This window comes from Falco naumanni, chromosome 4, assembly GCF_017639655.2.
Source record: "Falco naumanni isolate bFalNau1 chromosome 4, bFalNau1.pat, whole genome shotgun sequence".
Lineage (NCBI taxonomy): Eukaryota > Metazoa > Chordata > Aves > Falconiformes > Falconidae > Falco > Falco naumanni.
Window position 1 is genome coordinate 103,068,236 of NC_054057.1, and position 12,419 is coordinate 103,080,654.

At 37.2% G+C, this 12,419-nt stretch overlaps 1 protein-coding gene across 3 annotated transcripts; it reads left to right on the forward strand.

Annotated features, from left to right (window-relative positions):
• Nucleotides 1–2: 2 nt before the first annotated feature.
• Nucleotides 3–9,147, forward strand: HESX1 (HESX homeobox 1). Of its 3 annotated transcripts, XM_040593772.1 has the most exons (6): nt 3–259; nt 396–2,437; nt 6,955–7,213; nt 7,327–7,532; nt 7,839–7,940; nt 8,896–9,147. In XM_040593772.1, exons 3-6 carry the CDS (start codon nt 7,000–7,002, stop codon nt 8,992–8,994), a joined length of 621 nt encoding a protein of 206 aa, XP_040449706.1. In that variant the 5' UTR covers nt 3–259; nt 396–2,437; nt 6,955–6,999; the 3' UTR covers nt 8,995–9,147. The 3 variants fall into 3 exon arrangements, with proteins under 3 accessions (XP_040449706.1, XP_040449705.1, XP_040449707.1); XM_040593771.1 differs by having other exon boundaries at nt 2,336–7,213; XM_040593773.1 differs by lacking the exon at nt 396–2,437.
• Nucleotides 9,148–12,419: the final 3,272 nt, after the last annotated feature.

Consider the following 12,419-nt stretch of genomic DNA (forward strand, 5'->3'; position numbering starts at 1 on the left):
CTGTTGGCGCCGAGAGATGCGTCGCGCTTCCGCGGGGGCGCGCGGCTCTGCTCCCCCGCCCCTCGCCGTGGCGGCTGCCCGCGCGCCCCCCCCCCCGTGCCGCTGGGGTCTGCCGCCCCTCGGGGGGGAGAGCAGCGCGCCCCCCGTCCCCTGGCGGTGACAGGAGGAGCGGAGAAGCGGCGTTTTTTTGGCGGCCGGATCGGCTCCCGCTCCTCGGGAGAGGGGTCCCGCTGCGCCGGGCTGCCCCCAGTGCGGGGAGGTGAGTGGGGAGCGCAGGCGGGCAGGGGCATGGCCAGGCTGAGGCGCCTGTCCCCGTTCGGAGGATGGTTGTCAAGCCAAGTTGCTGAGGAAAAAGCAAGCAAAAAAAAATTTTTTTTTTTTTTTTGCTTTTATAGTGCCGTGCTCTGTGTTACACGTCAGTATGTCTTCCTAGCCCCGTTTGTCTTTGTTCTGGGTGCTACTGTCTTCTCACAACTGGCACACCGTTATCTTGGGGGCAAAACCACGGTGGGGGACTAGTGCTGTTGTGTCCCTGTCACGATGGAAGCATCTGCTGCACTCGTGTTGTTACCTGGAGCATCCCCTTTGAGAAGTCGCCCTTTATCTCCATCCTGTCTTCGGCGTCCACCAGGGCTTTTATCAAGTAAATACTCGTATCCCTAGCGATCTAGTGGGTTTTGTCACCGAGTGATAGCTTCAGCTGGGGGCCGGATGTTCCTGCTTGTGTTTTAAAAACCTAAAAACATTGGTGACCACAATTTTTCCCCTTTAGAAACAAGAGTGTGATCAGTTCTAATGGACTTCGAGTGGATAAGCTTGGCGCTGTAGGTTAGCGGCCAATTTTAAATGCTTAAACGTCCTGCAAGGGCTCTCTGGAGTTGAACCAGATCATTGTGCACTGTTTGAAAAAGGGGCATATTCTTGAATTGTCCTCATGATTAGCATGTTTTGACCAAAGTTCTTGTACTTTTATTCCTGCAGATTAAGCAAACCTTATTTTCAGGGTAGGTCTGTTAGGAGGTGTTGAGTATGGACAAATTACTAATGAAGAATACCTGTCTGAATTTCCATTAATTTAAAAAGGATTTGTCTTTTGGGGGCCAGGTGAACTTAGTTTAAAACCAGATTAGAAAATACAGGAAGTCATGCAGCGGAGCAAATGATTAACTGCTGTGCAGGCTTGCTATGGCAACCTTTCTTTATGTTGTATCAGATAATGTTTTACTTTTAAAAGCAGATAAAGGAAAAGGCTGGTATTAAATTACGAACAATTAAAGATTTTTGAGGTGTGTGAGGGTTTTGTTTGTTTGGGGATTTTTTTTGTAGGGAATGGTGAGGAAATTTCAGTTAGAACTTGGTTCAGTCAGTTCATTTACCTGCTCAGCTGGTGACTCACATGAAAGCAAGTCACACCACTTCTCTCTTTCCCTGTCATGTGAGGGTAATAATACAGAGTTATTTCACAAGGTATTTTAAATACTAGGTCTTGTATCTATAATTACCATGTGACAGAACACTAGCATTGGTTCATGATCTATATATTATGTGCATAGCTTTCTGGTTTGAGATCAGTTTGCTTGTGACTGTTACAGTGGTCTTATGTAAGAAATGCTCACCGGTTTGTATGATAAGATAAATTTCCCTAGCAGAATTCTTTAAATGGAATTGGTTTTAGTTAGCTTTGTATATTTACAGCTTTAAGTGGTAGGGGAAAATAAAAAAGATGTCTTTGATATCTTTAGCTGTTATAAATAGAGAACAGCTCTCTGAGAATTAAGTGTTTTTGTAGAAGAAAAACCACAACACTAACATATATATCTTTAGAAATATAATTTAGTACCTCAAATGGCACATAGCATAAAATTGCATCTTTTTTCTGTTGATCTCAGTGATTCAGATGGGTTTAGTAGCAAGAGGGAGGCCTTTCTAATAATTTTATAGTATACCAGGGCTTCTTTGAATTAGTTGTCAGCTTTTTAAAATAGATTTTAATAGAAACATTATGCAAGAGATTACTAGTGTGGTTCTTAACTTTTGTGCATGTTTTTACAAACAAGGCATCCAAAGGTTTTATTCGAGATGGCAAATTTGACAGCAATAAGTAGATTAAATAATAATGAATTAAAGAATCCCTTTAAACCCACTAATAAGTGTGTTTTTACTGTTATGCATTTTTCAGCATTGTATACATTTTGTTAGCATATGATTTTTGTTTGGATTTGTAGTGTTGTGAGGTTTTTCGGGGTTTTTTGTGTTTTTTTTTTTTCTTTCTGCAAAATACTTACTGAGAGGCCTTAAAAATGTGGGGATCTAACACTTGGTCCTATGTAAACAGGGGGAAGAGCAGCCGACAGCTCTTTAGAGGATTCCAGATGTGTCCCCTAATGGACACAACATTTTGCCTCTGCTGGAGGGTGAAAGTAGCTGTTTGGATAAGGTAGGCTTTATTTGCATGTTATGTACTGTTTAACACAGTGTTTCTGGAGCTTTTGCTAGTGCCACCCTTGGATTTACCTTGAATTTATCTGTGTTCACTTAATCTACCTGGGTGAAAATAGCTTTTACTTCAGCCAAAAAATGGTGAACGGCTTTAGTCACATGTTGTGGAAACTGGTGTTAACAGTTTTGAAGTATTCTTGCCTAAAAAACCCAAAACCACTTCTGAGTTTTGAACTTGGCTTTGAATATAATATTTTTTATTCATGTTCAAAACATATTTGAAAGGAGCTATATATAACAGAATGTCTGAGGTCGTGAGATACCTGCGCAACAGGGTAAAGAAGCTGTGGGAAAGGCGAGATGAAAGGCAAGTTTTTTGTGTGATAACTAATCAAGAAAGATTATATATACCACTTATTTATACCTTTTAAAAAAGCTGAAAATATTGCACAGACTATTGTGAAAGGTGACCTGGCAGTGGAGAATAGCAAAAGGTAGCAGCAGTAAGCGTGGGGGTTTCAGACCAAAGCCGCCAACAACTCTTGGTGTGGTCTCTTCAGCTGGTATAAACAGTCTTTAGAGACTTCACATCTCTAAAGAACAAGAGCTTCATCTACTAAACAGATGAACTCTACTGTCCCTGGGCAAAAAAGTGGTGCAAAATCCGAAAGGGAGATTAGTTTGCTGCCTCATCAAGTAGGTGATGCTCTAAGAGGATTGGATTTGCATATCCAAGGAGCAGTGTTTTCTCCTATTACTGATTACTTAGGATTTTCAACTTAATGTTTGTTGTGTTGCTCTGATTGCCCCTACAATGGTATTTAGCTAAAACTCTACAGGTAACTGCATATGGGTTGCAAGGGAAATATCATTTCTAATGAGCCAAAATAACAGGTTTTGAGTGAAGGCTCAAGGTCTATTTACATTTTCAGTGGGAATTCCTAGAAATTTAATCTGGTTCTGTACTACCAGGTATTCTTGGATCTAAAACTTTTAAGTTTTCTGCTCTGTGGAAAATATATATTCATCCTCTTTTCTTACAGAAAGGTTCATTAACTGTTTATCTTGATAACAAATAGCTTTGTTCTACAGCTAAGCAAGCTTCTCTTCAAAGAAATCTAGCCACATTTGAATGCTAGACCTTCAGTCAGACTTTCCAGTAGATTTATCTCTACATATGGTGCTTTAGAACTATAAGAATGGGTTGGGTTGGAAGAGCCCTTTAAAAGATCATCTAGTTCCAACCCCCCTTTGGGATATTTTTCACTGGATGAGGTTGCTCAAAGCCCCATCCAGCCTGACTTTGGAACATTTCCAGGGATATTTTGGAATTTTCGTATAACGCAGATTTCTTATCTTTAGAATAATGAATCTTTTCTTGTGAAGTATTTATGAACAGTTATGTGGAACTGCATTAGCATCATAAAGGCCTCTTAGATATGTGGTATTTCAGTTTTGCTGTATTTCTCAGAAATTAGAGTATAGCGTGAGCATCTGTCTACCTTGTGACCTTCTGAATTGGTGCTTCCTGTTCCTATATGCAGTTGCAGCCATGAACTCTGTTGAAAAAGAAGAATGTTGATATGTTTCAGTGACTGCATTGCTGTCTCAAGATCTGGTTCAATTCAACATTGAGCAAATAAATGTAATAGGATGATTTTAATAATAACACAGTTTCTAACTCAGACAACATCGCTGAACAAACTTAACAGTTGGGGAAGCAGAAACATCAGATGGCGGTATTTGGTGAGCTTCTGCCCTGTGTCTCATGAATAACTTAACAGGTTTTATGAAAATTCTTTTTAAGAGCTACCAAGGTCTTTTTTTCCTGGAAAAGTCATTAAAAAAAAAAAACCCTCTGACTGGGAGTTAAAAGCAGGCTACCCTGAAGAAGGTTTTTCAATCTTCCACAATCTGAGACACCAGAAATAAGTTATAATTACTCAGCTAACTTAATGATTAGCTTTGGGAAGATCCATGCTTCTCATAGATGTCTCTCTAACCACTACATATGCTTGTCTTTATTCATACTTCTTGATAGCTTCCTTAAGAGAACACCTATGAAGGTATTTACTGCTTCGGGAGTTGAAGTATGTGGTAATCAGAGTCCCAGCTATGTGGCTTAGGTTAATTTAATTCATATTCATCCAGGAGGAATAAGTATTTCTGAAATGTTTGTTATCAGTGCTTGTGTTAGTTGTTTTAAGTTCTTAATAAATGAAAATAAAAAGGCTGTATTTTGAAACCAGCTATTATAATCATTAAGAGGGTTTTTTGTTTTTATGCATTAGTTTCTGGATCTGAGAGGCTGTCTCTCTATTGATGATCATGCTTTTTCACCTCTTTGGGATAGAGAAATGGGTAAACAGCTCCAAGTTCAGTACAGAAGGAGATACATTGTTTTCTTATGACTTAATGTGTTTTGTGGTAATTAAAAAAAAAACAAAACAAAAAAAACCAAAAAACCAAAAAAAAAACACCCAACAAAACACAACAAAACAAACCAAACCTAGAAAAACCCACCTGGTGTTCCATCTAGAGACTGTAGAGGCAGAAAACTGATCTACCAATCACTGCTATGTAAAAGGCTTTGCATTATCTCTTTAATAACGGACCTGGTGTGCAGTATAAATACTCAAAATAACTGCCTGCAGTCAAGGGGAGTCCTGTTGCTTTTGTAGTCATACATTGCCTTGTTGGGAGCAACAGTATTGAAACTTAAAGGGATGTAAGGCCCTTGCTTAACACTGCTTCCCACTGACCTAGGTCACCAACTATCCCAGACAGTAGTGGTTTCATGCATAGGTCCTAACGGCTTTCTGGTGTGTTTACACTTCTTGGTTGCTGAGGCTGTGAAATGATGGTTGGAGCTTAGCTTGCAGGTGGTCATTGCAGATACATGGATGCCACTCAAGATCCATTGATAGGTGCCGATAAGGTGTCCTTGGTAAGATCACTTGATGAGTTGTCACTCTTTGTGAGTTTGGTTTGACAGCAGTCTCATTGTACAACACAGTCCAGTTAAGTCAGCATTCTTCAGCTGAACGTGTTCCTGATATAAAACCATATACGGTTTGCATTTTTCTCTGTAGAATCTCCCTTAGCCCAGTATTGCCAGTTTTAGGCTGTGCCATTTCCTTAGCAATTTTCCTGCTTCTGTCTGTTGCTAAATATTAGTCTTGGAATGTTCACAAATGTATGGAAAATCAAAGTAGAAGTGCTGTTTATGTCCTTAACATTAGTTTTTAGCCATGTGAACATGACTGATCACACAGAATAAACTACTCTGAGAAAATGGTAAAACAAGAAAAAGGGCCAGAATTTTGCTACAAGTGCACAGTCCTATGTGCTCCTACATTACGTGCTGTCAATTGAGAGTGTTATTTAAGAGGGGCAACATTTGCATCTGTTCATTTTTGCATGTTATAAAATAAAGCTTTGTGTGAAATAAGAAAAGGATGAGTCTCTGTAGAGAGGTTATCCTGAACCTAAAGCTAGTTTTGAACATGTGGCATGTAAACTGCTGTGTGGCTGACAGGTGAGCTTGAGTATAAAAATGTTACAGTTGGTACTTCCTTTATAATAAATTAAAACTGTTTTCAAACTTTGAACTTCATTACAAAACCTTTACCTCCTTTCTTGCTCAGGATTTTTGGGCATTTTAGGTGTTTGCTCTCTCTGTAGGACTTAAATATTAATTTCTGTTGGCTATAAACTTGCAAGAAGGGAGGAGTATCTAGCATTAAAAGGATGTTTTTAAATCAGTAAATTTGAGCGTACTGCTTCTACTACTTTAAGTTTTGTTTTTATGTTGTAAAGAATGATCAGGAAATTTCACATATGCTATGTTTCAAAAAAGCTGCAACAAAGTTATTTTAACAAGAAAAATGAATGCATAAATTATTTAAAATAGTTGGTGCAACTGTTCCCGTTAACTAATCCAGGCACTTGGAAGGCAATTACACTGAGCTTTGACAACATTGCCAACCCACTGCACAGTGCCTTGTGCCAAAAGCTATTGTTGTTTTATTGACCACGTTCACCATTACATATGCATATGAAAAAACAGAGGCATTTTCATCGGGATTACCCTAATAGCATTAAGAGATTATTTTTTGAATTTCCTTGGAAGAAAATTCACTTAAATAAGATTACTTATTACTTGACTGGTTTCCTGTCATGCTGGTATGTTTAGGTAAGTGGAGTCCATTAGAGTATAAAGTTTTTTAAAAAACTGATTTTATACATTAATGATTTCAAATAAAAGAGAAGGACTATATTTGTGCACAGCTTCTTTTGAGAAAGTTAAGTCGATGTTCTGGTTAGGAGAGATAACACTTTTTGTCCCTCTTGGTGGCCCCCCTAGTGTCACCATTAGTTGCTAATTACTTGCAAACAAATAAACAATTAACTCCTCGTGCCTCTTGGTGGGAGAGTTTTCATTGACATGCTAAAACTTTCTAATAAAAGATTTTAATTAATGACGTTGCAAATCCAACCCCCTTGTCAACATAGCTATAAGGAGGACTTGTGGAGAAATGCAAGTACAGTATACATGCTATGCTGGCTGAAGGTGAAAGCATGGCAAGTACATCTCTATGTGCTGCTAATCCATCAGCATCTCAGAATCTTCGGAAAGTGTCTGGTTTTGTAGAAAGTAAAACCACACAGTGCTCGTTTTCAATTGAAAGTATCTTGGGACTGGAGCAGAAAAAAGATCCCATTCCAGCTGTGAAACATCACAGACCATGGATGGATGCATGCACCAACTTGGGTAAGTCAGTCTGTTTTGTAACTTCTTAAGCTTTCACTTCTTTAAAAATGTATGTTTCCATGTTTCTACTGAAAGCCAATACATGGAAGGTCTTGTTTGCTTGCTTTTTCTAGTTTTAGGTGATGACAGTAATCCCCATCTGCAAATCCCTGTTGTTTGCTATGAAAATCCATTATTTCATGCTAACAGTAATCCAGTGCAAGAGGAAAAAGTTTTGAAATGTGAAAAATACTTTGCGGTCACTGAAAGGCTCTCTTTTAAACGAGAATTGAGCTGGTACAGGGGCAGAAGACCAAGAACTGCATTCACTAGAAACCAGGTAGGGATTTCCTCGGTACTAAATAAATGAGTAATAATGTAGTTTAGTAAAATATTAGTAGAAGCCTGTAACAGCTGACTAATTCAGTATGATGTACCTCTGCAGAGAGAAATATAATCAGGAACTAGTGTAATTTAAAAACAGTGTTGCTAATTTCAGCAGACTTGTTTCTGTGTGGAACCAGAATTGTGCAAATGCTGCTCAGAAGTCTGTTGAACAAACTAAACTGTTTTTTGTATTCCTTGTCTTTATTACTGCTATGAAGGTAGTGATAACTATTCAACAAGTGTGTTTTAATCTCCTCAGATTGAAGTCTTGGAAAATGTTTTTAAAATTAACTCCTACCCTGGCATTGATATTAGAGAAGACCTAGCTCACAAATTAGATTTAGATGAAGACAGGATCCAGGTAATTAAAAATGTGTTTGAACTTTTTCTATCTGTCTCTCTGGTTATATAAATAAGTAGTTTGACAGCAGTAACAATTTTAATAATCTGTTTAAAAAAATGTACATTTATACATGTGGTATGCCTTCAGTGATTTGTAAAATGGAAGCTGTGGAATTCCTTCTGAAATTTTAAACCTTTTTCCATAGCATTGATGAAGTATTCATCACTATATTTCCATGATATCTACTGTATTATCTCTAGTTAATCCTGTGCAGAATTTGATCATTTTTTTCCATGTTTTAAAATCATGTTTATATTATGCTTGTCACCATATTTGAAAAACAAATTTGAAATATAATGAAATAACAGGTATGAATGTCTTAAGTATTCGGTGAGGCTGTCAATAAAGCATACATGTGTTAAACCAACGTTTGAACCTGTGTCTTCATCTGGCCAAAAGCAAAATGTACTCGAGGATTTTAATTACCAGTTTCCAGGTAGTCCAATATAACAAGAAACATACCATAAACATTAGAGATTGGGCCTCACCTTGATGCTTATTAAGCTTTTGATTATATTTTGAATATATATTATATTGGGTTTGGTGGGAAGCTTGCTGCTACAATTAATTAAACAGGTGAAGAAATAACACCTTAAGACTGTGTGAATTCCAGATGCTCAGCATCTTCCAGAGTCTGATTCCATGTTGCTAAAGTTAATATTATTTTTTATATTAATGACAGTGAAGCTGGCCCTCACTCTCCAGTTACGCTAGGGGTATTATTTGCTTTGTTTACAATGTTAAAAGTTATTGCAGATAGCTACATGCCATCATCTGCAGATTTTAAATTTGTATTAAATTTCCAAACTACTGTCATTATGTAAAATACTGTGAAGTTGTGTGAATAGTTTCAAAGTTTATTCTGCTTACAGTGCTGTATTTCTGAAAAGCATGCCTTTTCTTTCAATTTTAGATCTGGTTCCAGAACCGTCGTGCAAAGCTGAAAAGATCACACCGGGAATCTCAGTTTCTAATGGTGAAAAATAGTTTCACCTCCAGCCTGCTAGAGTAGAAGGAAGGATGTTTTGCTGTTATGGTACTACAATAGAACACAAAGAATTACTGGAATTTTCATAACTTGTATTAATGATTATATATTATGATTTTATCCCCAGCTTTGAAAGTTTATAATAATTTTCATTCAAATAAACTGTAAATACTTGAAGTCTTATTATAATTAATTTTTGTGAAAAAGTTGACTTTTTCTATGTATTTTAATAAGTATTTTCATAAAAGTTGAGATATTTTTGCAGTTTGAAAACATTAAAACCCCTAGGTTGCACAAGATCTCTAGCTAGTGTGAATTTCTGCAGCTTAACTGAAGATGACTTAACAAAGCTTCATGGTTCTTAAAAAAAATCTCTTTGAAGTCTGAAATGCGCAATATGCTAAATGGATTTTGCTACCGGAAACAGATTGTGTGTTACATTGGAATTTAAATAGCTTATTTATAAACAGTATGATATTTTTCATAAAGAACACAATTTTTAGAAAACGGTATCTCAAATGGAGGGGCTAGTATTCAATGGACTGTTCAGTTTGAACAATTTTTTGGTTAAAAAGCTGAAAAGTATGATTTTTTTTTTTATGGAGCATCTCACGGTCAAATCTGTTGGGACTACACCAGATATCCAGGTCATTGCTGTTACTTTAAGGGTGTTGAATTAATTTCTTTCAAACAATACATTAAAGTCAACTGCCCTCGTATTTGATATTCAGCCTGAAGTCAATATGCCTGAGGAAAGCCTTATACAAAATAATCCAACTCCTCTTCGCCATGATGTAGGAAAACATTCTAAGTATGGGTTTATGCTGTCCTTTGTTCAGCAGAGCTTTAAGCACTTGCTTGAAGTGCTAGTATCCTTCAGTGACACTTCAGCCTGTGCTTTTTAGTAGAAATACATTGTACATAGGCCCAGCTGTATATAAAACATCTCGTTTTGTTAGGCTCATGGTTTAGCAGAAGCATTGACTTTAAATGATGCTTCAAGCTGTAAATTTTCAAGAACCAGTAAATCCCAAATAATTTAGACATAAAGCTTTGTTAATCGGGTTTTCCCAGTTGGCTGACTTGAAAAATAAGTTTTGTTTTGAACCAAAACTATATTTACAGTAGTAAAAAAAACTGGACAATTTTCTCTGACTTTTTTTGAAAAAGAAAGAAAATAGGGAAAAATTTTGAAAACTAGAGAGAAGAAATTATGTAAGTGCTTTCAACATTCAAATTAGTTTTATCTAGTTCAGAGTGTAGATCTCAGACTAGCTATCCCACATTGAAGAACGCCGAGCCACTGAGCTATGGTGTTGGTTTCCCGATGCCTTGTGGGAACAGTTTTGTTTTACACAAAGTCCTTTCATATTCACTGGACGAGGAATTTAAATAAATGTCTTCAATCTACATAGCTTAGTCACCAGGCTTATTCGCAGTCTGATACTCAGCTTCTACGAAGTCAGTTAGGACACAGAGGGCATAGAAGTCAGCGTATCATTGTTAATATAGGTTAAACGTAAATAGCAAAAAAGGGGGGGGGGGGCGTAGAACGCCATAGACTCTAGTAATGCAAATACATTTCTACAAGACTGTTCTTTACTTGCACTTTTTTGTTTAATAATAATAAAGTGACAACAGATATTCCACCCCACCCTGGCATGTTGCTTTCAATGTGGTATAGTTCCTAGAACAGGTAAGTGTTAAAACTTTAAGGACCTGTCTCTCCTGCTTCTGGACAGGTTTTGATTCCTGTATCTCTTTTAACATGCTCTGCTTTTCCTTCAGTTTGTGTTCATTCTTAGCACATTTTTATACATTTCAGTTTTTATATGATTTAATGCAGCTTTACTGAACATTTGCAAGGTATTACAAAATGCAGTTTAGGATTTTATGAGATAACATCGTACCTGTTACATCATGAATAAATAAAGTATTGCTTTTCCTTTCTCGATGCTTGTATCCATGATACCTGCTGTCCTGTAGAATGACAGGTGATAGAAAAAACTTAATTTTATGTAGTTTCATATTAGGAAAAGCTAAAGGAAATGATGATCTGACTTCAGTCCTCAGTTGATATGCTGATAGGTTGACGTATAAAAGTTTAAATAAAAAAAAAAAATCTATATTTTCTGAAAAATGTTACTGAAAAACTGCATTACTTCAGAACCAGACTACAGATATTTGCAATTTTGTGTCAAACTTCATGGGCTCGTTGCCTTGGTTTTTATAGAATCCTGAAAATCTTTGATTGTTTGACTTTAGCTTCTGGAAATCCTGTTTTAGTGTGAAAATAACTAAACCTTTATGTAATATAGAAATGTTAATCATGCTTTGCTGGATTCAGGAAATAACTTTACTAACTGAACTTCTGTTGTATCCTGCATTAAAAAATACTGAAGAGAATGTTCATAAATAAAGCAATTTAAATGGAGCCAAATTCTTTAGGAATAGTTTTTGGAGAAATTGGAATCTCAATTCAGATACCTACCTGATCTGGTAAAGGTGAAGACAATATTAGGAATGCATGAATTCCATTTTGTTTTTCTTCTCACCTCTAAACATATATTGCCCATAGCTTAACTTTATTGCAGGTAATTTGAAACTATTGTCTACTTTACAAGGTTTCCAGCAGCAACAGATTAGTCTAATCTGTACAGATTGATGCCTAAGAACCTTACTCTATTATCTGGCAAATACCTAAATACACCTAATGTCTCTTATAATGGAACTTGTCTCAAGTGACGGAAGTCTGACAAAGCAATTTAAGAGGAGTAGAATAGTAGCAGAATAAGAATAGCACCAGCCCTGGTATCCAGCTCTCAATTAGCAAATGTTACCAGAAGGATGATTGGTGTGAGGTACCGAGAGTGTGGCACACAGTGCTGAGGGGCAAAAAGTTTAATGGCGTAATTCCATTACTTGCTTCATCTTGACTTAGCTTATCCTTCCCAAAGTAAACACATCAACAAGTTAGAGGACAAACTCGTGACTTCATATTTATACCTACTTTGACCAGTGTGGGTTTGAATTGTGGCCATCACTTTCTCAAATACAGCTGAATCTTTTCCCATCTTAAAAAAATATTAGTCTGGCTTCACAGGATTTTCAAATCTTATACTTCCTGATAACATGCAGCTTTCTGGGCTGCCTTGGCACAGCCAGTCCAAGTAACAGCAGTGGATGAGACTGTGTCAGAAGAGGCCACCATGCATGCTGAGATCTGGTCCTGCTCCCGTGTTGCACACCTTATTTTGCAGCGTTTCTGTATGTTTGTCTACCCTTCAGAACTGTGATCAGAAAGTTTTTAGTAGTCTTGGTTCCTGTTCTGATTTAGGCTTTGTGAAGCCACAACTTCCTTTACTTCCAGCTATGCTGCTTTTTATTGGCTCCAGTGATCATTTGACCCTGTGCTAAGCTGATAAATTTACTGGGATGGTGAAAAACTG